This window comes from Tyto alba, unplaced genomic scaffold (assembly GCF_018691265.1).
Source record: "Tyto alba isolate M040663 unplaced genomic scaffold, T.alba_DEE_v4.0 Super-Scaffold_19, whole genome shotgun sequence".
NCBI classification, from domain to species: Eukaryota; Metazoa; Chordata; class Aves; order Strigiformes; family Tytonidae; genus Tyto; species Tyto alba.
Genome location: NW_024881281.1, coordinates 5,545,458 through 5,569,460, shown reverse-complemented (window position 1 = coordinate 5,569,460; position 24,003 = coordinate 5,545,458). Strand labels below are relative to the sequence as shown.

The following is a 24,003-nucleotide window of genomic DNA, read 5'->3' as shown; positions in this document are numbered from 1 at the left end:
GGGCAGGTATGTGCGCAAGATAAATGTCTGAATTTATATGCACAAATATATGTGTAGCCTGTGGCAAAGTCAGTCCCTGATGTTCAGTAATAAACCAGATTCCAGAAGTTAGTGTGTGCATAGGACTCTGCTTCCTTGTCGGCACAGTGCTCTTTATTTTTGATGGTGCCCATCACCATAGTAACTCACCAGAGCAAACACGTCTGAGGCTGAGGAGGGAGTAGCCAGCCCCATCAACAGGCAGCCTTTAAGTGCCAGTGACTGAGGCGCTGTACGAGCTCTACCCTGATGCTGTGTTGTTTGTCTTACACCAGTAATGAGCATATCCCAAGAGTGTCTTTTAAAAGACTTCAGATTTACTCATTTCCTTCCCGTGTGCCTCAGACACCTCATCTTCAGAGTCCTGCATCCCGAGGTCATTTCTAAGTGATGTCATTTTAATGCAGCGTGTTAGGCATGTCTTTCTGTGGAGTTCAGTTGCACAAAGTCCTGTGTGTTAGGCTGTCATAAAAACAGCAAACGGCGAGCAAGGGGACACGCTGAAGACATTGAAAAAGGAGGATTCTGCTTAGATAGAATGACTGGAAAAAGCAAGTGGAGCGTTTTAAAGAGCTGATGTTAGAGAAGGCACCTTCTTCCTCTTCTGACTTTTTCAAGGCAGCTGACCACTGCGTGGCTTTCAGCAGGAGTGAGCAAGGCTGCTTTACGGAGAGAGTCAGTGTCACTCACCTAGCACTGAGGAGCAGGCAAGTGGATAAGGCCGTTTCTGAAAGCCCCAAGTGGCTCAGGAGATGACTCACGCTGGAGCAGATTGTTTCTGAAATTCCAGATGAAATCACTTTGCATACTCCCTGACTAAGTCAAGAGAATGCTTACAAGTACAACGCTCTGCCCAGTACCTTAAGCACAGACCAAGATAACACCTCTTGGCTCCGTTGCTGCTGACAGCAGGGGAGATGCCAGTGAGTTATGCTAAAAGTATTGGCTGCGGCTTTTTACCCATTTGGTCATTTTCACTGAGGCTAAAAGTAGCTTTTTCAGTGCTGGCAAGAAGATAATGGATTGATTCTTTAGTTCTCTACCTGACCACAAAGATTTTAATAAGAAAGGCTTTCATCCCTCTGCTGTTGGGTGTCAGGAGGCTGTAGCCTCATGTTTTCTGTACTTAGAGAGCTGATCCCAGTGCCCCTACCAAAGTACCTTTGGAAACTGGTCTGGAACAGTGTTAGAGGGAAGAAATTGGAGTTGCCAGCTTGCATATCATCTAGCTAATAACCTGCCTCACAATTCAAACATCACTGTCTACTTCCTTCAGCCACACACTCTGGAGAAAGTACCAGGGTGATGAAATATGAGAAACCAATTTAGGAAAGGGGTAGATAGGAGGTGGTAAACATGAGCTAAGAAAATCTGGCCGGTGAACATTGGAGAGGAAACTGAATGTGGGCTTGTACATTGAATCCTGGAGAAAATAACAGTCATCATCATCAGATTCAGCTACAAACAGTGAAGGTCACATTAAGCTGTGTTGGCAGGTATTTGACTGTATAGGCACTGTGCTTGGCTGTATCTGAAGGTGCTTACCCAGTAGGCTTTTATGGAAGCTCTAGACTTCGCTGCATCTTAAAACATTAATCTGTGTCAAGCTGTTAGTGCAAACTTTGGATTCGCATCCCTAAAATTTCTGTATTCACCAGGGAATAGGGACCAAGACCCTCCTATTCACCATGTTTTGGTGTGTGCAGGCCTATGGGGCTTACCTTTTCGCCTTCAGAATAGATTGTGCCGATGGACATCTGCTCTAGATCCAGTCTCACGTAGAAACACGGGGAGGAGGTGCCTCATTAACTTGCTGTTACAAGTTCAGAGCCTTGAAACCGTGCCTGCAAAGGAGGCCTGCTACTACAGACTGTCTCTTCTTTTTTTCCTTCCTAGATTGAGGAGGAGATGCTGGCGTTGCAGAACGAGCGTACTGAGCGGATACGAAGCCTGCTGGAGCGTCAAGCTCGCGAGATCGAAGCCTTTGACTCAGAAAGCATGAGGCTAGGTTTTAGTAATATGGTTCTTTCTAATCTCTCCCCCGAGGCGTTCAGCCACAGCTACCCGGGAGCTTCTGGCTGGTCCCACAATCCTACTGGGGGTGCAGGACCTCACTGGGGTCATCCCATGGGTGGCCCACCACAAGCTTGGGGCCATCCAATGCAAGGTGGACCCCAGCCATGGGGTCACCCCTCGGGGCCCATGCAGGGGGTACCTCGAAGTAGTGCTATAGGGGTCCGCAACAGCCCCCAGGCTCTGAGGCGGACAGCTTCTGGGGGACGGACGGAACAGGGCATGAGCAGGAGCACAAGTGTTACTTCACAAATATCCAATGGTTCACACATGTCTTATACATAACTTAAACAATAACTGAGGGTGGCAATTCCACTGGAGCTGTCTGCCAACAAAAACTGCCTACAGACACCAGCCCAGCAGCCTCCTCAGTGCGGTGCTGACGTGTGGAAGCTGGGTGCACATGGAATATTGTATTCATTTTGTAAAGCATTACGTTTTGTGTTTACTAACTGGGATGTCATAGTATTTGGCTGCAGGGTTTGGGGAGGGTGGTTTTTTGTTTTTGGTTTGTTTTTTTTTTTTTTATTGTTGTTTTTTTACTTTTTGGAGGGGTCTTGGGAGGGCGTCTGAGAAATATATGCAATTAGTCAGAAGAGTTGGCTGGTGGTTGTCATACTGACAGGACAGAAGGGCCTCAGACTGCCCTTGTCACACACCATCCATAGGAAGTCTGAGGGAGAAGGGAGACCTCCTCTCATGTCCGTAAATTTCGAACTGCCACCCTGCAAAAACCAGGCGAGCTGCCTTTAAACCAACAACCAGGGGAGGAACAGCTGGATCTTCTGTTCCGTTTTTATTTGTCATTAAATTGGATACATTTCTAGGGTAATGCCTCTGCCAAAAGGCATTTTAAAAGACTTGTAGGTGAGGAAGAAGGGTGAGAAGAGAGGCCAAGAGACACCAGGGCTCAGCAGGGCCCTTCTACCCAAGTGCCCGCTCCGTGTCATGTAAGCAGTGGCGTTCTCTCAGAAGGCACTGGTGAGCTTCCCGAGAACTGTGTAGGTAAACCTGTCTGGAGGGAACAGGCTAGAATGTTTGAAATTGTATTCCTGCTTTGGCACTCCCTGACTGCTGCTGGTAGCTCAGACGAGGTTGGGCAGAGGAGCGTAAGTAATGCACTTGTACAGCTAATACTGTGACATCTCATTTTAGCTAAGCATCAGAATAATTCTTGGAGCCCAGTGTAGTCCTTTTTGCTCCATTCAGAAATGTTAGACTTTCAGCCAATCAGTCTCAAATGCCAGAGGTATTTTGAAGGATGCCATAGTCACAAAATGCCATTGATCAGGTTTTTCATTATTACACTACATCCACCAATTTATTACCTTTTTGGCTTGTTGCAATTTCCTGTTTACATGTAGAGTGTAGCCAACTGTTTAAATGTTTAGTTGCCACAGTGTACCAGGAGGAGCTGAGCCAATGACTCTTTCCCAGCTGATGACTAACCCACATCACCACTGTAGATCTTGCTGCATGTGAGGCTCCTTTTTATTATTTTCGTTGCTGCAACACTTCACAACTTTTACAGTCCCTTGAGATGCTGTGATATTTTGGCAGCGTATCACACCATGCGAGAAGGCACTACTTCCAGAGGCTCGTTGGAGCTGCTGTACTACTGAAAGGAAGCAAAGGAGGTTGTGAAATCCAGACGGTGGCAAAGGGGTCAGGGAGTCTCGTGAACCGAATGACTTGGTGGCATCGTGTCATCCCTTAGTGCTGGGAACTGGAGATGCCCCCATGCTCTTGTGCCAGTGCCGGGGCGGTCTGGGTCACCCAGCACTGTGGGGCGAGGGAGAGAGCAGGTAGATGGAGTTTGGCTTGAGGCAAAGATTTCCGTCTTGGGGACTGACCAGCCAGGGTTCTTTGTAAATGTTTTTCCTTGCACACTAATCATCTTGAAGAAAACACTAGCTGCTAACTCTAGGAATTGCCTTTAATATGTTTATAGGGCTCAAAAGCAAGGTTTTCCGAATGTGTTTGTCCATGTGACATATTTATATAGTAAGTACTCTAGTGTCTCGCTGCTGTTCAGTACTCTCAGCAGGGCGATGATGTTCTTTTGTTAGCTAAATTAACATCCACTCCCAATCCTTCACTCTCTGCCAGTGTCCGGTGAATCCAACTGGGATTTCTAGCATCTTGACATAGCATATCACCCTGATCGAGGATGGAAACTCTACCAAAATATGCTTGAGCAGCCCCTTAGTAAGGAGCTTTGTAGTACTAACAGTTGATGGAAGCCTGGGGTGAGGCGGGGGTCCCACGGAGGTGACTCTGGTTGCCCCCTGGGGCAAGTGGTGACTCTGAATTGTCCTGTCCTTTCCTCTGCTACGTTTTTATGTGGAATTAGATGTTTTGGGGTCGTTCTTTTGCATTGCAGTGTTGTTGAAATGCAGCGAAACTGATTTAGGAAAGGTACCTGTATTTTCCTGGGGTTAGAAAGAAAGCTAAAAATGAAATGAAAGGCCAAAATTGTATTGGGATTTACCATGTGAGCGTGGAGGGTGTGCCCAGAGCATGGTGCTAACACAGCGTTTTGAAGTTCAGCTCCTCTGTCACAAACAGCAGCAGCGACAGGCTATACCTGCAAGTTCAGTGGGTTCATTCTTTTGCTTCTGTTATGGTTTGAATTTGGTCAAAGTCTCTGGCTTAAATTGAGCTACTTCAACAGATTTCTCTTCAACCCATCTCTTTGTGTAATGTCAAGCATGACTGAATGCTGAATCCAAATGATGGCTATCCCATATTGGCTTTTTTGTATTCAAAAAGAATTGTGTAGTAACCATTTTTACATGTATATCATGTGCAGACCTGGACTATTCCAACAAGTTAATATTTTAATTAAAATAGTTTGCAAAAACTGATTCAGATCAACTGGTCTAAATGTGTGTGTCCCTGTGTGTACGTGGGGGAAGGAAAGCAGTCCCAAACAAGCCTGATCTCGAGAGAAAGCACCCCATTGCGCAGCTGTAGCCAGAGGGACTCAGGGTCAGGCTGTGCCTTGGAGGTATATGAGGAGGCCCTTGGTGTTGAGAATTTTAATGTGCCTCGGGTATATTTCTGAGACACATGAACAACTATGTACTAGAGAGACGCAAACACTCTCTGAATCAGTTTGCAAACTCTTATTTTTAAAAGTAAGACCAATTGTTCCAGATTGTACTCGTTGCAGTCATGCCCTAACTTTGGTTTTAAAATTACTGTAATCTGTAAATTGTGGAAACTACTCCAGTACCTCAGCAAAGATGTTCTCTTACATCTTTTATGTTCATATTTAACACTGGGGAAACTCTTCTGTGTGGACTACTTTGCAAACTTTATTGCAGCATTTTCAAATCACCAGCTTGACCGCTGAAATCTCTTAATCTGTGGTTACTTTTATCTCCCCTTTGCAAAGACCTAGAGTTCTGATGTAGTTTAGCCCAGAGATGAAAAAAAAGAGGAGCCAGCATTTCCACCTCTTTCTGATTTGAATTTCTTTTGACTTTATTTAATTAAAATCAGTGAGAGGGACCGTGTTTTTCATGTTCGCCATGGTCCCAGGGAGTCAGCAGCCACCTCTCCCTTCCACGTTGAACGTTACGTGCTTTCTTCCTCGGATGCAGCACTGAAATGGAGGCCACAGCTCTGTTTCACCTGCATTCGCTCCAAGCCTGCGAGCTTCAAAGGGGTTGAAGAACTCAGTGCGCTTTCCGCAGAAAAATTCCCTGCAGCCGTTCCTTGCCTGGCTTGGGGCCAGGCTGGCATCGCTCTGTCCCACCCAGCCCTCCCACTCCAGACGAGCGTGCACCGCACCCTGGCTGTGACCCGCGTGGGGTGCACCCTGGTCCATCCCGGGGTGCTGCTGTTTATTACCCTCCCCACCCAGGGAAAAGGGCCCCTTGCGCTTCAGCCTGCCCTCCCCTCCTTGACCTTGCTTCCGTGCCATTTCTTGAGGCAATAAATTGTATTGTACCACTGTCTACCATTACTCTGTTGAATACGCACATCTCTCTGGCTATATATATGGTATCTCATTTGTATATATTTATATACTCTGTATGTGTGTGTGGGTATACGTGCACACACACCTCACGCTGTGCATTTCTGTCAGGGCGCTTCAGTTCTGCTGTTCTTTAGCTCTCCTGCTCGTGAGCAAAAGCAACCCCTGCAGCAGGGCTCTCGAGGGCGAGGGCACGTACATCAGCGCAAGCTGTGCTGGGGCTGAACGCAGTCGAAAGCCCTGGCTTAAATACTGCCCTGCTAATTGTAGCTTGCTTTTTCTGGGGCGCGGGAGGGCAGGCTAGCTGCTGTGGGTGTGCTGTAAAGGAGAGAAGAGAGCTCCCAGAGGGTATCGGAAAGTCAGAAGACAGCAGAGAAGAAAACAAGATGGTAGAGCGCTAGGAAAGCAGTTGAGGCAAGGCACGGAGCTGCTGGGGAGGCGCTGAGTGGGCCGGTGAAGTGCTCAGCAGGCTGAGCTCAGAGTCCCCAGCTGCGTCTCGCCACAAAAGATCCCAAGCCCGGCACGGTCTTGGCGCGCTGCACCGGCACTAACTTTTGGCATCCCTGAGCTCAAGCCGCCGCTGACTCCAAACAGTGTCTACCTTTGTGTGTGTGCCTGATAACTAGAGCAGGGTTCTGTGGAGGATCAAAAGAGAAGTTAAATTGGAAGATTTAAAATATATGTGTGTACAACACGTACGTACATATATATGCACACATGGACACTTTTGGTGCGTTCTTTACTCTGCTTAGGCGCGCGTGCTTTGTTACTTGAGTCCAGTGAGCAGAGGACAGGCTTGTTCTTTTCCCAGGTGCTTGCTCTGCGTTCCTAGTAAATCTTGCTCTGGTCTTTCTCGTAGCAGAGGGGTGAGTGCCATGCTGGACACCTCGAGCTCCTCAAGCTGTGAAGACCCTTCTGACCTTCTCATTTGTCCTCCACAGACCCCATTTTAGTGAGACATCTGGCAGGTTTGGGGGATAAATGGTTCTCGCATGTGCCAAGTCACAACTGTTCACCCGGCTCCGACATTCACCCCGCGGGGAAGCCCGGCCAGCTCGGCAGCGTGCCAACCACGGGCTCTCTTCTCCGTGCTACCAGAGAATTGGGAGACAGTTTTCTGCCCTGGCCCTTTTGGAAAGGTCTCTTGCGAGTTTTTTAGGAGAGGCTCGGGTTTGGTCGGACCATCCTTCCCCTTTCCCAAGGAGTAGTGTTGTCTTTTAGCTGTGCTCCTGCCCGTGGGACTTTCCCAGCCCGGCGCTGGCCGGCGGCGAGCCCAGAGCCACGTGCCAAGGCTGGAGGAGCGGTGGATGCCCAGACAGGGATGCCGGGCCGTGTCCCTCTGCTGTGTTTGTTTCAGTTTGCACTTTTACGAGTCAATTGAGCTGGAGTCTGTTGAGAAATACATATGAGGCGCTTCGGAGGGTTGTGGGTAGCTGTTTACAGCCCAAAAAAAAAAAAAAAAAAAAAAAAAACCTGATAGATCTAGTGGTTATAGTAAACATCACCCCGCCAGGGAACGATGGCAGCAGATAACCCTGGTTCCTGTTGCACAAGGAGGTTCAGCCGGCCGGGGCCGTGGCACTGCCCGCAGCATCCCTGCCCTGCCGTTGTTGGGCAAGGAGAGGCCTTTGTCAGCTAGAGAGGGACGTAGTAAATCAGATTTGCCGGCAAACAAGCACCTTAACCACCGAGCTGCAGGGTCTCGATACTTGCACTTCACCTGAAGGCTCCCCCGGGGCGGGGGGGAAGGCAGGTTGGTACGTGACCGTCGGCTTTGCACCCGTCCGGCGTCCTCGGAACATCCTAAAGCCATGTCCTAGGGAAGACAAAAATAAAATCGGTTCCCTCTCTTCTTGCTTTCTCTGAGTGCACACACTGAGTCCAGGAACCAGTAAGAGGGGGGCCGAGCGTTGTCCCCACGGATGTGAACAAACCCAGGGGGACCTCACCCGCCCCCCGCCTCGCCCCTCCGGTCCCCTGCCCCGCTCCCCACCCTTGAGTACGGGTACCTCAGAACATGCACAGTTTGAATTTTCACTGACAATTAGTTTAATTATTGTGAGTGAAAAGAATTGTAATTATCTGTAAATATGTAGTTAACAAATTGACCTAGTTTCTGTATTTTTTAAGTTTTTGTACTAAAATTTATAGATACGGTATGTGCCAGCTAGCAAAAAGCTACTGTAATTGCCAGTCGTAGTTCAGCATGCATCTAATCCCGAGACTTGTCCAAGTGATGCTGTAAGGAATTGTACTTCAATATTGCGAGCTGGGGAGGTGCAGTGGCTGGGGGGCCGGGGGGGGGGGGCCAACAGCCGCTTGCCTCGGGCCTTCAGCTGCCAGCCTTCAGCCGGGTTTTCTGCGTTTGCTGGTTTTTTCCGTGTTCGCTGTGTGGCATCTTCTTCCCTTCGGCGTTGTGTGCTGTGTGGCAGGCAGGGTGAGGGGACGGAGCGGTGGCTTCGAGCTTTCTCTGGGGCTAAACTCCACGGGGAACCGAGCTCAGGTTCTTTGCTGCAGTTTAATACCGACTTATGACTCTGTTTTCCAGCCTCTCTAGAAATGATCTGTTCTCCCCATTCTGACTGCTTTTGTCTTAAAACCGAGATCATCTAAACCTACTGGAGGAAAAAAAAAAAAACAAACAAAAAAAAAAAAAGACAAAAAAAAAAAAAAAAAAAGACTTTCACTTAAGATTGTTGCCTGCTTTTAGTGCCAGGATCACGCATTTCTATGGCAACTCTGAGCTCAGCAGAGTTTAGAAATCAGCCCAGGGTTGTTAACGAGCTGAAGTACCTCGCCGCCGCTTTCGCGCGGCTCTGGCCGAGCCCAACTGCAGCGGGTGGCAGCTGCCAAGGGCGACCTTGTGGGTGCGATGCAGGGAGGGGGGGGTTCTGTGTGTGTCTGTGTGTGTGTGTGTGTCCGGGTGCCCCTGCCCCGGCTGCAGCTGGCTGGCACCCCAAAACCTGCCAGCGAGCGAGGGGTGGGCTCCCCCCTCCTCGACGCTCCCTAGGGATGAAGGCGAGACCTGTGCTCCCCGGCTCGTGGCAGAGGCACGGCGGCGGGTGGCGAGTGGCTTTGCTGAGCGTCCCGGGATGCTGCGGGCGGGAGGTGGAGCGCCGGTGAGGCCGTGCTCGCCAGGTCTGCTTGTCCTGGGGGGGGGGGGGGGGGGGGGGTGTCTTAGGGGACGGGAGCTCGTAAGGATTGAAGGATCAGAGGAGAAGAGGCATACGTGTGCGTGCGTACGGGTTTGGCTTCTGGCAAGCAAACCACCCGCTTCCTTTCTTCGGCTTTTCTTCCCTCCTAACCCCCCACAGCTCTTCCCCCTGCTTGCTTGGAACAGGAACATTTTTTACCTGCCTAGAAACAGCTAAAAGATTGGGGGGGGGGGGGGGGGGGGGGAAGGAGGGGAGGGGGGTGCGTGGGGAGCAGCCCTGATGTAAATAATTAACGTTGCAAAGTGAAGTGTGTATAACATAAAAGGCTACAGCCCTTTGGTGACTTGTAAATGCTTGAGAAGGTGGTGGGAAGACGTGGAGGGTCGAGCGACCTGCCCGGGGCTCCGCAGCCATCGCTGCCCCACTGACACCAGTGGGTCGGGAAGGGGGGGGGCCCACCCCGCGTACCTTAGCTGTGGGACCCCCCTTGGTTTAGTGGATGGGAGGGTAGCGTAACGTGTGTAATACGGATAGGAGAAGCTGTGTGAGGTGTGTATAGTGTATATTTTTTAAAAATAGCTTGCTTGTATTGTGAAGATTTTAAAGACAAACTTGAGAATTCTAGCCTAACTATTAACACAAGTTTAACATCAGTTACCCCACTGGGTTCAGAGCCTCTTGAATGTATATTCCTTTTTGTAACCTAAATGACCTATTCTTCTACCAGTCAGCCAGACATCCTATTTATATTTTTAATTTTATATATTACTTTCCATTTGTTTTCATTATTTCCAGCATGTTTCTGGTTTTGGTTTTTGTTTGTTTGGGGGTTTTGTTTTGTTTCTTTTTGCACAAGCATTGTGTGAAGTCAAGGAAATGTTAACTCAAACCTGGTATTTTCCAACCTGGTCCCCCCTCCTCTTCCTCTCCTCCACCCCTGTTTTTTTTTATTTTTCTTCCACCAACAGTTTGGGATTTTCTGGGCTGGGATGCAGCGGGTGGGAGGAGGGGATGGCTATTTTCCATTTGCAGCTTCTGTGCAAATGCCAGGCCTTTTGCCAGTCAACTAAAAACGCTTCACTTACTGGATGCTTTAAAAAAAAAAAAATTAAAAAAAAAAAAAAAAACAAAAAACAAAACACAACAAAAATGTAACCTTATCAGTCCGACATAGACCATGGCAGGAGGAGGGGAAGTGCACACCTGTAGCCACACAACTCTAGCTTTGGCTGCAAAACAAAAGCAAACCTTTCCTGGCGAGCAGGTAACTGCGAGGCAGCTCCCGGCGGAGGTTTGGCCGCCGTGCTGGGGGGAGCGACGTGCCGGGGGGCTCGCTCTTCCCCCCCTCAGCGCCTGCCTCTTCACGTGCACAGCCTGGGGAGCTGCCGACAGCAAAGCTGTTGCTGCTTTTCCTCTCCTCCTCCTCCTCCTCCTCTTCCTCCTCTCCCCCTCTGTAAGGAGGTCCAGCTCACCACCAAGAGCTCGCCCAGCGCCCGGCCCCAGCGCCGTGGCCGTCTGCTCTGGGGCAGCACCCACCTCTGGCAAAGCCCGGCCGCGCAGTTTTGTGCCGCGGAGCATTAGGTAGAAAAAACACACACATATCTGCTGTTTTACTATGAACACTGGTCTGAGGTTTCCAGGCCCAGCGCCACGGTGATGGGCCGCGAAGGATTCAACTAGGGGAATTAAACTCCTTCCTGCTTCCATGTCTGGTAGCACCAGCTGGTATGAGTGAATCTACAGGTGTGCGTTTTCCTTCTTGTAGAAAATGCCACGAGCACTAACTGGTAAGGCTTAATGTACAGTATATTGTCAGTATTCTGGTATTCTTCTGGTTCAACATACATTATAGCTCATATATAACCTGTATTAATTGTATAGATTGTGCATTTAAAGCTGTTACCAAGTTGTCAGAAAATAAGAGAAGAGAAAAAAATAAGGTCATATGTAATATTTTGTTTGTAAGTATCCTTTGTATCATAGCAAAGGAAATGTTAAAAAAGAAAAAAAAAAAAAAATCAACTGTAATAAAGTAATTTTAGTACATGGAGTGTCTGCCTGCCTTTCTAAGACACCTGTCCCCCAGGCATGTGGGGGTCTACCGCGTGTAGGACCGCTGCCAGGTGAAGACGGGGGGCTCGCCGGCGGGACCCCCCCGCCTGCGGGGCCGCGGCAGCCCCTTCCTCCGCTCCTCAGCCCTCAGGAACTCGGCCATGGCCTTGAAGTACTCCAGCACGGCCTCGTGTCCCCAGCAGCGCCCCGGGCCCCGCCGGGGGAAGCCGCAGTGGCCCACCCGGGGGGTCAGCAGCAGGAAGAAGTAGGGGCTGCTGCGGAAAAGCTCCAGGGGCAGGCTGCGGGCCGGGGGGCCGCGGACGGGGTCGTCGGCGCTGCAGAGGCAGAGCACGGGCACGGCCGCCTCGTCGGCGTCGCGCAGGGGCTCGTTGCGGTCCCAGTAGGTCTCCCAGGTGGTGGGGCGGCTCTTGGTCCGGCAGAAGATGGATTCCTCCAGCTCCCGCAGCGAGCGGCTGCCCAGCAGCCCGGGCACGTCCACCGCCTCGGCCAGGGACCCCGCGTACCTGCGGGGAGGGAGGGGGGGCCGCTGTGGGCTGGGGGGGGGGCCGCGCGCCTCAATTTCCAACCCCTGGTTTGGAGGGGGGGGTGGGGGGTGTTCCATCCCAGCCCCTTTGCTGGGATGCTGAGGAGGGGCGGGGGGGGGGGGGGGGGGGGGGGGATGTCTGTCTATGTCCCTGTGCCAGCCCGGGTACCATGGCAACGGGAGGCAGCCAGCGCTCCGCTCCGTTGCCATGACAGCAGCGCTTGCAATGGGTATCGGGAAAATGGGGGGGGGGAGGAGGGGGGAACCACCCTCCTGCCAACCCCCCCTGCACCTGGCCAACAGAAACCTACCCCCCCCGCCCCCCCCCGAGCACCCCATCCCTGCAGCAAACCCCCTACCTGGCTGCACCCCCCCTGGGCTTTAAGACTCAACCTGGTACCTGTTGGCCCCAACGTTTTGGAGTTCAGCTGCGTTTTTTTGGCCTTTATTTGCCCACCAGCAAGGCCCCTTTGTGGCCTAACCCCCCCCCCCCCCCCCCCAAGTTCTCAGCACCCCCCGGGGAGGTGCCGCTTGCTCAAGGCCTTGGCACGGGGTGGTTTGTCTCCTGTCCCAGCCCACACCAGCACTTGGCCCTCCCCGATGTGGCCATGTTGGGTAAGGGGGACCCAGAGCTTTTATTGGGGGGGGGGAAGGTGCCACAGCCCCCTAGTCCAGCCATGGGTTGGTGGTTGTGGCCCCCCCACCCCAGGGGGCAGACCCCTGGGGGCGGGTGCTGGGGACAAGCGGCAGTGCGGGGGGGGTGGCCGGTCCCGTTCAGCCCCCGGAGGGGCTTTGCCAACCCAACCCAGTGCCACCGCCGCGCCGAGGTGACACATCTCCGGGCCCGGGGGGGGGGGGGGTTCCCCCGAGATGCTGCCACAGCCCCAGCCGGGCCAGGGAGCACGTGGCGGCCAAGCTGGCCCCGCGGCAGCCGGCTCCAGGCTGCTGTTCATTAACCAGCGCCTTTTGCTGCTCTCAGCACCTCTGTCCCCGTGCCGGCAGCAGCACCCATTGCACCCCCCCCCCACCCAGGGATGGCCGAGGGGCTCCTGGGGCGCCCCTTCCCCAAATCCTCCCCCCCCAGGCGCCCCACTGACCTGCTGAGTCCCCGCTTGAGGTGCAGGAGCAGCGGCCACTCGTAGAGCCAGGGCATCCCAGCTTCAAACCAGTCCCGGCCGCGGAAGACGGGGGAGATGCAGGCGGCGGCGGCCAGGCGGCTGGAGGAGCCGCTCTCGCCCAGGTAGGCAAGCAGCAGCCCCGAGCCCGAGCCCTCGCTGACAGCCAGCAGCGGGGCACTGGGGTGCCGGCAGCGCAGGTAGGTCACCGCCTCCCGCAAGTCCCCGGGGTCCCCGAAGGGCTGGAGCCGGGGGGTGGTGAGGGGGCAGCCGTTATGGCCCCGGCGGTTGAAGATGACGGGGGTGAAGCCCCGCTCCAGCGCCCGCAGCCCCAGCTGCAGCAGCCCCCCCGTCACCTTCCCGGCGGCGTTGGGGATGAGCAGCAGCACCAGGCTGGGACCCCCACTGCCCCCCTCCGCAACCCCCCAGGGTCCCAGCAGCCAGTCCAGGGCCACCAGCCCAGCGTCGGGCAACTGCAGGAGCTCCCGGGCCACCAGCGGCTCCGGCTCGGGCGGCTGCAGGAGCTGCTGCAGCAGTTGGAGCCGGGGCCAGCGTGGCCACGGCCACTGGCCCCCCCGCAGCGCCGCCGACCGCCCCAAGCACCGCACCAGGTGCTGGGCCAGCGCCGAGGGCTTGCACAGCAGCCGGCAGCACCCCGAGCCGTCCTCGGCGATGAAGGGGATCCCCTCCTCTTCCTTCTCCTCCTCTCCCCCGGCTCCAGGCACCTCCAGCCTCCCCCTCCAAAGGCGCCAAGCCAGGAGGGCCAGGCCGACGAGCAGGGCGGCCGCGGTCACCAAACCCTCGGGGGACACCATGGTGGCGAGGGGAGCCCCGGCAGGCAGCGGGGGTGCTCGGCGGGTTCGGCGGGGCCGTGCTGGGAAAGCCCTGCCCCGGGGCTGGGCGAGCGGTGGGGCCAGACCGGGGACGGCGTGACCGGCCGCCAGCCGGGGCCAAGGGGACTGGGTGAAACGGGAGGGACACGTGGCCGAGCCCTGGCTGGCGCAGGGGCGGGCGACTCGGCTGCAGTGCCCCCCCCCCCCCACCTCCCAAACCGGGGGGGGGGGACGGGACCCCCCCATCACCGCAGGAGCTGGGGGGCTGGGGGCCCGTGCAATGCTCACACCTTTATTGATACAAATGTACAAGGACACATCTTACAGGAGGCAGCGCGGCCCCGGGGTGGGGGGGGGTGGGGGGGGGGGGCAGGACGCCCGGGGTGGGGTGGGGGGGTCCCCGCGGGCGCCCCAGTCCAGTGTAACGCTGCGGGCGGCCCTGGGGGGTACCGGCCGCCCTGCAAGGGACTTTGCGGGGGGGGGGGGCTGTTTGGGAGGGTGGGGGGTACATTGCCACCGCCGCCACGGACAGCTACACAGGCTATGTACAGGATAAGTTAGGCGCGTGCCGCGGGGGGGCAGGGGTCTGTACAGGGGGACGCAGGCATCGGCCCCGCAGGCTGAGCACCAGCTCCTCGGCGGCGGGGCTGGGGGCTCACCCCCCCCACCCCGTTTCCCCATGGGCTAAAGGCCACGTGTAGCCGCGCTCGCCCCAAGTGCCGGCTGCTGCCGGAGGGGAGAGACGGAGAGCGCGGGGGGGCCCGGGGGGTGGGAGGTGGAGAGGAAAGGAGGGGGGGGGGTGGGGCGGGGGGGAGACATGGGGACACGCGGGCCGGCGCTCACTGCTTCTTCTCGCGGGTGGTGATGGTGACCAGCTGCTTGGCGGCCTTGGCGATGTCGTAGGCACACTGGATGACCTGCTGGGTCAGGAGCTGGTAGTCCACGGCGGCGCCCGGCTCGGGCGGCACGGTCTTGCGGCACTCGCTCTGCAGCCGGTACGCGCTGGCGTTGAGCAGCCGCAGGGAGCTCCGCACCGTCTCCAGCGCCGGCTTCTGCAACGGGGGGGGGAGAGGAACAGCGGCAGGGCTCACGGCGGCGGATGGGAGGAGTTGATGGGGACCCCCCCCCCCCCTCACCCCTCGGGACCCCCCTCAGCCCTCCTACCTTGGGGAAGAGCGATGCCATCTCTGTCACGGCCGAGTGGATCTTCTCCGAGCAAGGCACGAAGCTGGGGGCGGAGGAGAGGGGGGTGAGTGCTGGCTCCCGCCCATGGAAGCGGCAAGCGTGGCCCCATGGGAACAGGGGCCCCAGAGGGACCCCCCCCAAGCCGTGCCCCAGCCCCACCTGTCATGCTTGGACTCCTGCGCCGCCCGCAACAGCTCCTGGATGTTCTTGGTGACCTGCTCGGTTTTGAGGATGACATCCTCTGTGCTGGGCAACCCGGGGTCCAGCTCCCCGTCCAGCGGGTCCAGCTCGTGGGGGAAATCCTCGTCCTTGCTCAGCTCCACGAAACGCTTCCCCTCCATGCTGCGGGGACCCACCGACACCCCCCCACCACGGGGGTCAGTGCCAGCCCCGTGTCCCCAGCGCAAGTCCCCAGCCCCGGCACTCACCTGATCAGGACCTCACCCGCCTGTGTGTTGTCGTAGTCGCTGTCAGTGCCGCTGCCGTGCCGGTCTAGCTTGCTCTGGAGGGGAAAAGAGCAGCGTCAGGTCCTGCCCAGCCCCGGCTCCGTGAAAGGTTGGGGTCCCCCCACCCCCAGGAGCTGCCCCCCGCCCCGCCCCCCCCCATCCCCGGTACATCACCATGTGCCGGGCACCGTCGGGTGGGCAGGAGAGCAGCGGGGAGGATGGGGGAAAGGGCACTGAGGAGGCAGACGGACCTTTCCGGATCTGGAGGGGGAAGAGAGGGGAAGCCGGCGCTGAACGGGGTGCAGAAGGGTCCGGTGCTGATCCCGGTGACGTGCAGGGGAGGACGAGCACAGGGGACACCGCCGCCCTGCATGCAGGAACGTCCCGCAGCCACCATCCCCTGGGGAGGTCGCCGGCCTCTCCCGGGGGGTGCAGGGTGGCGGGGGGACGGGACGTCCCAGGACAGCACGGAGGCCGCGTCCCAGGAGGGTGACAGCCACCACGTCCCATGCAGGAGCCGCCCCCGCCGCGGCCCCCTTACCCGGTACACGCTGGCCGGGATGTGCATGGAGTACAGAGCCTCGTCCTCCACCTCCTGGCGACACACGAAAGGTTACGGCCCCGCAGGGAGGGGGGCCCGGCACCCTGGGGGGCCGGGGGGGACCGCTGCACCCCAAAAACCACCCACCCGCCCTCCCCAGCCCACTCACGCCGGCGCCGAAGGGCTGCAGCCGCGTCACCAGCTCCTCCACCGGCTGCCCAAAAGGTTTCAGCGCCGAGCCCGGCTCGTACATGGAGAAGGCCTGGCGGTCCCGGCGGTGCGGGGGGGCCGTGCCCGGGGGGTGCCCGTGCTCTGGCCGCTCACTGGGGGCCGGGGTTGGGTGCGTGGGACCCGTCTGCTGCCGGATCTGCGTGTTCTCTGCCTGCAGCTTGTGGATCTGCAGCCAGGGCGGGGAGGGGAGGCATCAGCAAAGAGGGTGGGGGGGGGGCTACGCCAAGGGTGGGGGGTCCCCGCTGGCCCTGCACCCACCTCGCGCTGCAGCCGGCGCAGCTCATCACTCAGGCTGTTGTTCACCTTCATCAGCTGCTGCACCTTGGCCTCGGAGGCAGCCAGAGCCTTCTTCACCTCCAGGTACTCCTGCAGCGTGATGGGGCCGTCCGAGAGGTCGGAGGAGTCCATGCTCTGTGGGGAGAGGGGCTCAGCGCCGGGATCCTGGAGCCGGGGTGGGGAGGGGACACGGGGTGAGGGGTCCGGGGCTCACCCTGGCGCGGTTGTTACGGGAGGCGTTGCGCAGCAGCTCCTGGTCTGTGTCCTCGTCGGAGGCGACGCTGTCGTAGTCGTGCTGATCGTCCAGGTCGCTCTGGCTCCGCAGCGAGTAGTCAAGGGCGTCTGGCGGAGGGGGTGGGGTGGGGAAAGGCAGGGGGGTGCTGAGCACGAGGCAGGGGAGGATGCTCAGCCCCCCCATCGCTGCCCCCCCGTTCCTCACCTGTGGGGCTCAGCAGACTCTTGCCTTGCTGCCGGCGCTTGGCTTCCCCGAGGATGTCGATGAGCAAGGTGGCGAACTCCCTGGCATTGAACCTGGCCAGCTTCTGCCGGCCCTGGGAGGAAGGAGGGGGGAAAAGGGGGTGAGCAGGGGTCTGGGTGCAAGACCGGGGGGGGGGGTCATGGGGCTCGGAGGCGGGGGGGACTCACCTGGTTGCGCGTGGCCGAGTACTCGGGGTTGACAGGGAGGAAGGGGACGGCGCTGCGCTCCGTCACCAGCGTGCTGTGGTTCTGTGTCGTCAGCCAGACTGTGGGCAGGCACCCAGCGTCAGACCCCTGGGGGGCTGCGAGGGCCGGACCCCCACTTCATCACACACACACACACACCCACACCCACACACACCCACACCCCAAAGAGTGAGCGGGCTGCAGGGCCTGGGGCTGGCAGCGGAGCCGGCAGGACGCAGGCGCGGGCGCGGGGCCAGCCTGCCGGGGCTGGGAATGGAGCCCGGCCCAGCTGACGGGAATCGCCTCCCCCGGCCGCCCCACGGGGCTGGGGTCCCCCCCCAGTGCCCCCCCGAGCTCCTTCATCCTTTGGGGCACCAGCTCTGCACACCCCACACCCCCCCCCACCCTCCTCCAGCTTGCAGGGAGAGGGTTTAGCGTGCCTGCCGCTGCCCACCCCGCCATGGAAATGGGGCGGCCCCCGCCCCGCCACCCCCCAGCTCAAGGGCACCCCTCCAGGCTGAGCCCCCGTCCCCAGGGCGGTGGGGGGGCGGGGGTCCCGGCACCCACCTCCAGCAGCACCCCAGCCCCAGCACCCGGCAGCGGCCCCTCCGACGGAGCGAACCTCCCCGGCCGGAGGAATGAGGAAGGAGGGGCCTGCGGTCCCGGCGGAGGGATCCAGATCGGGGCGGGGGGGGGGGGGAAGCGCTGGGCTCAACCACGGCCCCGCTGGCTGCTCCTCCCTGCGCTGTGCTGCCCGCCCCGGCCCTTTTTTTGGGGGGGGGGGGGCAAGGGGAGGGCTGCCCCCCCTTGCCCCTCGCTCACCCGCATCGTTCTCCCGGCGGTCCACCTCGTCGTAGACGTCCATGGCCAGCTCCTCGAAGAGGCGGTTGCTGAGCTGCAGCGGGACGGGGGGACAGCGTCAGGCGGGATGGGGGGGGGGGGACACAGATGGGAACACACACACACACACACACACCGACCCCCCCAAGCCCTGCCCTGGCCCCCGCTCACCGCTTGCAGCTTCTTCTTGGCTGCCTTGGCCAGCTCAGAGAGGTCCAGGCTGAGGGGGGGGGTGTGGGGGGAAAGAGACAAAGCGGGGGTTATTCCTGGCCCGTCCCCGCTGAAAAAAGTCCCCAGCTGAACCCCACCAGGACAGGGAACACCCCCCCTCAAGGTGTGGGGGGGCTTCACCGAGCGGGGCTGGCGGGCAGGCACGGAGGGATGAGGTGGCAGGGGGCAAACGGGATCTCCCCTTCCCCGGGTGCTCGGCTGGGCCGAGCGGCTGGGGCTGCAGGGGGGGCCCATGCCAGTGGCACGGGGGGGGGCCCCCGGAGCCGAGAGCCGAGCGGACAATACCTCTGTGCCATGCACTTTGGGCGCACCCTGCGCTCCGGAGAAGGCAGCGGAGGGAAGAACAGGATAAAGGCGGACGTTAAACGCGCGGGCACGTGGACCCCCCACCCCCCCCCCACACACACACACACACCCTCCCTGGGGGGATGTTCCAGCGGCGGTCATGGGGAGGTGACCAGGGTCCCCCCCCCTCAGCCCAGTGGGGACACCGGGGGGGAGGACATGGGACAAGGCGGCGGAGCTGTGGGCACCGGGCACTCACCTGTCAGCCATCTGCGGGATGATGTAGTGTCCGTTCTTGTGGTCTGTGCAAAGTGAGGGGTGGTAAGCGGGACCCTGGGCCTCCCCCCGCCCAGGGTAAGCACCCCCCACCCCCCTCCCGTCCCAGGACCCCCCGTGCTCACCCGGCTTCCTGCCGCAGAGGTAAAAGGCCAGCCGGTCGGTCAGCTCGTACTGGCACTCCACCAGCCGCTCCGCCAGCTCGTGCTGGGCTGCCTGCCTGTGAGAGGACGGGCAGGGGTGATGCCCACCCTGAGGAGGGGGTGCAGGCAGGGCTGACACACACCGCCCACCCCCCACCCCCCTCCCCTCAGCTCCCCACCCTCACCTGGCGTAGTCGATGGGGGTCCGGCCATTCACGTCGGGCGCCCCGGGGTCGGCGCCGTAGACCACCAGCAGCTCTGCTTGCAGGATCTGGCCGGCTTTGGCGGCCACGTGCAGCGGCGTGGTACCCTTCTCCTGCGGGCACGGGCAGCCTCAGCCCCACAGCCTGCCCAGGGGACGGGGCTCCAGGGCACCCCCAGATCCCCCCCACAAGCTCAGCACCATCCCCAAGGACGCCCTGAACCCCATCAGCGCTCACCGGGTGGAAGAAGTTGGCCTGGGCACCCAGTGAGAGCAAGCGCAAGCAGGTCTCCAGGTTGCCCGTCCGCACGCTCGAGTGCAATTGCTGCGGGGGAGAGAGGTGGGTAAGGGGGGGGGGGGGGGGGGGAGATCCGCTCCCACAGCTGATGAGGGGGGGGTGTCCCCAGGCCCCCAGCCCACACCCCACCTTGCTGAGGTCCTTGGCGGTGACGCCGTCATCATCCCGGCAGGGCAGCTTGTGGACAAAGGCCAGCATCTGGTACTTGGCGCGGATGAACTCTGACTTGGTGGGGCTGGGGGGGGGGGGGCGGACACAGCAGGGTGAGGAGGGTGGGGGGCACCCAGCCAGCGCTGACACCACCCCCACCCCCCCCCAAACAGTGTGGTGGTGGTGGGGGCACTTACTGCACTTTGTCCTGGGGGTTTGCCTTCCGGCGCCCGCTCTGCACCTGGGCCGGATCCAGCAGCGAGTGCTCCCAGATGGAGTTGGCCCCGTTGCTCGCCAAGGTGTGCACCATCTGCAGGGGAAAGGCAGGGCCCAGTGAGCGCAGAGAGGGAGGGAGGGAGGGGGGGGGGGATGTCCCTGTGTGTGTCCCCCACGGGGCCAGCACCCACCTGGAGCAGGGTGGCAGGCCAGGGACTGTGGCGCAGGTGCTTGACGATGGAGATGTGGCGGCCCAGGCTGCGGTGCACGCTGCAGCACTCGTCGCAGATGAGCACCCCGCGGTTGATGGAGGCCCAGCCAGGGTCTGCGGGGTGGCACGGGGGGGTTGGGGTGTCACCGGGTGTCCCCGCCACCGAGGTCCCCTCCCCATCCCGCCCGGGGGGGGGGGGGTGTGTGGAGGGAGGGGGATGCATCGCCACAGCAACCGTTCCCCAGGCGACGGCGAGGGGCTCAGCCCATCGCCAGGGGAAACCCGCAGGTTTCCCGTAGCAACCAGGCACCAGCCAAAAGCAGGGGGCAGGATTTGGCCTCCCCCATCAGTGGGGCACCTGGTGGCAGGGACGACGCCAGCCCCGTGGCAGCACACCCCAAACCAGGGGCACCCCGAGTCGCTGCAGCACCCAGCGAGGCCACGCGCTCCCTGAACCCCCAGCTCAGGGCGTTTAAGGGGTTTTCGGGGGGGGGGGGGGGGGGGGGGGGGCAGCGTGACCCACCATGGGTGGGCACCCCCAGCTTGTGGGCTCCCACACACGATGGTCACCGGCTCCGAAGCCTTGGCACCCACCCCATGCCAGCCCCACTGGGCACCCCAGCTCTCAGGGCAGGTGCTGTGGCCCCCCCACTCTGCCATACACCCCCCCCCCCAGTCCCGGCTGCTGGCCCCGGCCTGGCCAGACTGGAGCCCTTTGTGTCCCCGCTGGGAACAAAGGGCTGTTTGAGCGGCCGCGCCGGCCCCACGCTGGCACCGGCCCCGGCACTTGCGGGGGCCCCGCTCCCGGCCGGGCGGCAGCTCCCCACGCCCGCACCCCAAAAAACAGGGACTGAGGTGGGGTCTGGCCCCACAAGGGCTGCAGCTGCCTCTGGCAGCACCGAGGGCAGGATTTGGGGATGGCCCCCCCCGCCCCCCCCTCCTCACCACCCACCGCTGGGTTACAGCCCCCTCCCGTGACACGCAGCCGGGCACGGGGTGATGATGCAGAGGGGTGGCCCCTCTGCCAGGCACCACGGGGTGGGGGGGGGGAGTCCTGCCAGCACCTGCCTGACCCCACCACCCCTCATTTCTATAGGGCCTACACAAACAGCTCCCCCATGGTAGCGGCCAGCCCCAAGCCCTAGGGGTACGGGGCCTAGAGGGGGGTGGCAGCACTGGCCAGCCACGCTGGCCCCACGGGGGTGACAGTGGCCCCGCGACCCTGCAGAGGAAGGCAGGCAGGCAGCCAGGCCTCCCCCACTTCCTTCCTCCCCCCAGGGTCCTGGACCCCTCCCCAAACCCCACCCAGAGCCCTGGGGATGCTGTTTTGGGGGGGGGGGGGTATCACCCAGCCCTGCAGTGCCCCCGGGGCTGAGGTGCGGTGTCGGGGGGTGGGGGGAAGGTGGTGATCCCCCCCCCCCCAGCCTGGCAGCCCCGCGCACACAGATGGCAGCGCCTTGGCAGCCGGTGCGGCGGCATCTGTGCCTTTGCGCCCGCGGCCCACGGGGCGCTGCCGGGAACAGGACGCTCTGCACGGGGCGGGGGGGGGGACCCACACCAGCCAGCGAGGCTGCCCGCGGCCCTGACATCGTGCGGATCTGGGGTACCCCCCCCCCCCCGGCCCCCGGGGAGGCACACCCCCCCTTCCCACCGGAGAGGGCGGCCGGGATGCGGGTGGGCATTGCAAGCAGCTCGGGGAGCGCTGCCACGGGGACACCCCAAACCTTGGGAGGATTCTGGAGCTCCCGGCACCTCCATCCCCACGCCGGGACCCCCAGCACTCAGCCCTGCGCTGGTGAGGGGAGGGCTGGGACCAGTCAGCATCCCCGCACCGGGCCAGCAGAGCAGGATTTGGCCAAGGGAGCCCGAGTAGAGGGACCAGGGTACCCCACCACGCAGGGCTGGGCACCGCATCCCCGGCAGTGGCGGCGGGTGCTCCTGTAGGAAGCGGCCTCTGGACTTTATAACTCATTTCCTCACATGGCTGCCGGGTGATAAGAGATTGGAAGAAACTGGTTTCCATTTCCCTCCCCCCCATCCCAGCCCCAGCAGGGAGCCTCAGCACCACCCCGGGGCACCCCGTGTCCCCCCGCTTGCCCGCCAGCGCGGGGGATACGCCCGGAGGCAGGGCAGCCCCACGCCCACGCGTGCCGCTGGCTCTCCTGGCAGGATCCGGCCATTGGCACGTGGCCGCAATAATTTCGGCACAGCCTTGGCCCGCAGGCAGCTTTCCGGGGCCGGCTCAGACCGAGCTTCAACTCTCAGCCCCCGGTTCATTCATTGCTCTGGGGCCACCCACACTGGCCATGGGTAGGATTTGGGGGTCCGGCCCCACCGTGGGCAGCGTTTGGGGGCCCGGCCCCCACCACGACACCCACAGGGTCCTGCCTGGCGCGGGGGCTGTGGGCACCGGCACCGCCGGGGATGCGAATCGTCTTGCCCAGGTTCAGGCTGTGGCTTGCAGCGCGGCCACCACCGGCCCGGCTCAGCGCGCCCTGCACCCCGAGTCTGGATCCGGCTGGCGTGGGTGCTGGCTGCGGGGTGCTGAAGGCTGTCATCCTTCCCCCCCCCCCCCCCCCCCCCGCCCCCCTGCCATTTGCAGGGTCCCCGGTGCTGCTGGCACCAACCAGCACATCAGCGCCAGCAGCCCCCACGCCAAGGGGTGCAAAGGCTGTGGGTGGTGCGTGGGGGGTGGTGGGTGCAGTGGGGGTACACTGGGGTGACACAGAGGGCACGGGGAGGGGGGGTGGGGTGGGTGTGTGGTTATCAGGGTCACATTTGGGGTGTACTGGGAGATTCCTGGGGTGGAAAGGGGGTGCACCAAGGGGGCCCAAGGGCCTCAACAGGGAGTTGCGCTGGGGGGCACATCAGAGGTTTCCTGGGGGGCCGAGCAGGAGGCTCAGCGGGGGGTCCTAGGGTGCGCACCGCAGGGTGCGGAGGGGACTCACTGGGGGGGTCCTGGGGGCACCCAGGGGGGTGCAAAGGCACCTTGCTGTGGGGTGCAGAAGGAGATGCAAAAGGGCTCCCTGGCAGCATACGAGGGGGATGTACCTCGGGGTGCAGAGGGGGCTCACAGGGGTGCTGCAGGTGTCCTGGGGGCACCACGGGGTGCAGAGGGGGCTCAGGGGGGTGCTGTGGGGCACCGTGGGGTGCAGAGGGGGCTCACGGGGGTGCTGTGGGTGTACTGGGGGCACCGTGGGGTGCAGAGGGGGCTCAGGGGGGTGCTGCGGGTGTCCTGGGGGCACCACGGGGTGCAGAGGGGGCTCAGGGGGGTGCTGCGGGTGTACTGGAGGGCACCGTGGGGTGCAGAGGGGGCTCAGGGGGGTGCTGTGGGTGTACTGGGGGCACCGTGGGGTGCAGAGGGGGCTCAAGGGGGTGCTGTGGGGCACCGTGGGGTGCAGAGGGGGCTCAGGGGGGTGCTGTGGGTGTACTGGGGGCACCGTGGGGTGCAGAGGGGGCTCAGGGGGGTGCTGTGGGGGCACCGCAGGGTGCAGAGGGGGCTCCCGGAGCCGTACCGGGCAGCGCAAAGCAAGCTGCCGGGCAGACTCCGGGGGGGGAAGCTCCAGGAGGGGCGCGGGAGGCTGTGTGCGTGGGAGGGGAGGGTGGATAAGGCGCAGCGTGGGGTCGGGAGCCGGGGAGGTGGTGGTGGTGGTGGTGGTGGGGGGGTGTCGGCCCTTACCTGGGGCGCTGCAGTCAGCGCACACCTCCGCCCGCGGCGCCTTCCGGGACATCCTCAGCGGCGAGGCGGGCCCGGGCCCGGGCCTCTGCGCCAGCGTGGGGCGGCGGCGGCGGCGCCCCCGGGCCCGCCGGGGGAAGGGGGGGGGGGGGGGGGGGAAGGGAGGGAAACGGGGAAGGGAAAAGGAGGAGGAGGAGGAGGAGGAGGAGGAGGAGGAGGAGGAGGGAGGGGGGGGGGAGGGACCGGGCGGCGGGGGCGGCGGCGGGGGCCCGGGGCCGCGGCGCGCCGGGGGCTGCCGGCTGCTCCCAGCGCCCGGCGGCTCCGCAGGAAGCGGCGC

General features: G+C 60.9%; 3 protein-coding genes across 11 annotated transcripts in view; 1 reads left to right on the top strand and 2 right to left on the bottom strand.

Moving 5' to 3' along the window:
• TAOK1 (TAO kinase 1) overlaps positions 1 to 4,979 on the top strand; it is a 68,504-nt gene extending 63,525 nt beyond the window's left edge. For all 5 annotated transcript variants that reach the window (XM_032993425.2, XM_032993630.2, XM_032993702.2 and 2 more), the window contains exon 20: positions 1,936 to 4,979. In XM_032993425.2, the coding sequence (XP_032849316.1) occupies positions 1,936 to 2,397 (462 nt within the window). In that variant the 3' untranslated portion in view covers positions 2,398 to 4,979. The remainder of the gene's footprint in view (positions 1 to 1,935) is intronic.
• Positions 4,980 to 10,082: 5,103 nt separating this feature from the next.
• ABHD15 (abhydrolase domain containing 15) lies at positions 10,083 to 13,939 on the bottom strand. The gene is made up of 2 exons (XM_042791743.1): positions 12,946 to 13,939; positions 10,083 to 11,828 (listed from the first exon to the last, which is right to left on the bottom strand). Exons 1-2 carry the CDS (start codon positions 13,776 to 13,778, stop codon positions 11,351 to 11,353), a joined length of 1,311 nt encoding a protein of 436 aa, XP_042647677.1. The 5' UTR covers positions 13,779 to 13,939; the 3' UTR covers positions 10,083 to 11,350.
• A 128-nt stretch (positions 13,940 to 14,067) lies between these two features.
• On the bottom strand, positions 14,068 to 23,805 carry GIT1 (GIT ArfGAP 1). Of its 5 annotated transcripts, XM_042791737.1 has the most exons (22): positions 23,670 to 23,805; positions 19,971 to 20,104; positions 19,761 to 19,873; positions 19,543 to 19,648; positions 19,354 to 19,440; positions 19,099 to 19,229; positions 18,896 to 18,990; positions 18,754 to 18,796; positions 18,495 to 18,521; positions 18,150 to 18,198; positions 17,961 to 18,033; positions 17,121 to 17,218; positions 16,915 to 17,026; positions 16,690 to 16,817; positions 16,458 to 16,610; positions 16,138 to 16,365; positions 15,969 to 16,022; positions 15,602 to 15,688; positions 15,410 to 15,483; positions 15,141 to 15,323; positions 14,961 to 15,024; positions 14,068 to 14,848 (listed from the first exon to the last, which is right to left on the bottom strand). In XM_042791737.1, exons 1-22 carry the CDS (start codon positions 23,719 to 23,721, stop codon positions 14,636 to 14,638), a joined length of 2,304 nt encoding a protein of 767 aa, XP_042647671.1. In that variant the 5' UTR covers positions 23,722 to 23,805; the 3' UTR covers positions 14,068 to 14,635. The 5 variants fall into 5 exon arrangements, with proteins under 5 accessions (XP_042647671.1, XP_042647676.1, XP_042647673.1 ...); XM_042791742.1 differs by lacking the exon at positions 15,602 to 15,688; XM_042791739.1 differs by lacking the exon at positions 15,969 to 16,022.
• Between the last annotated feature and the right edge of the window lie 198 nt (positions 23,806 to 24,003).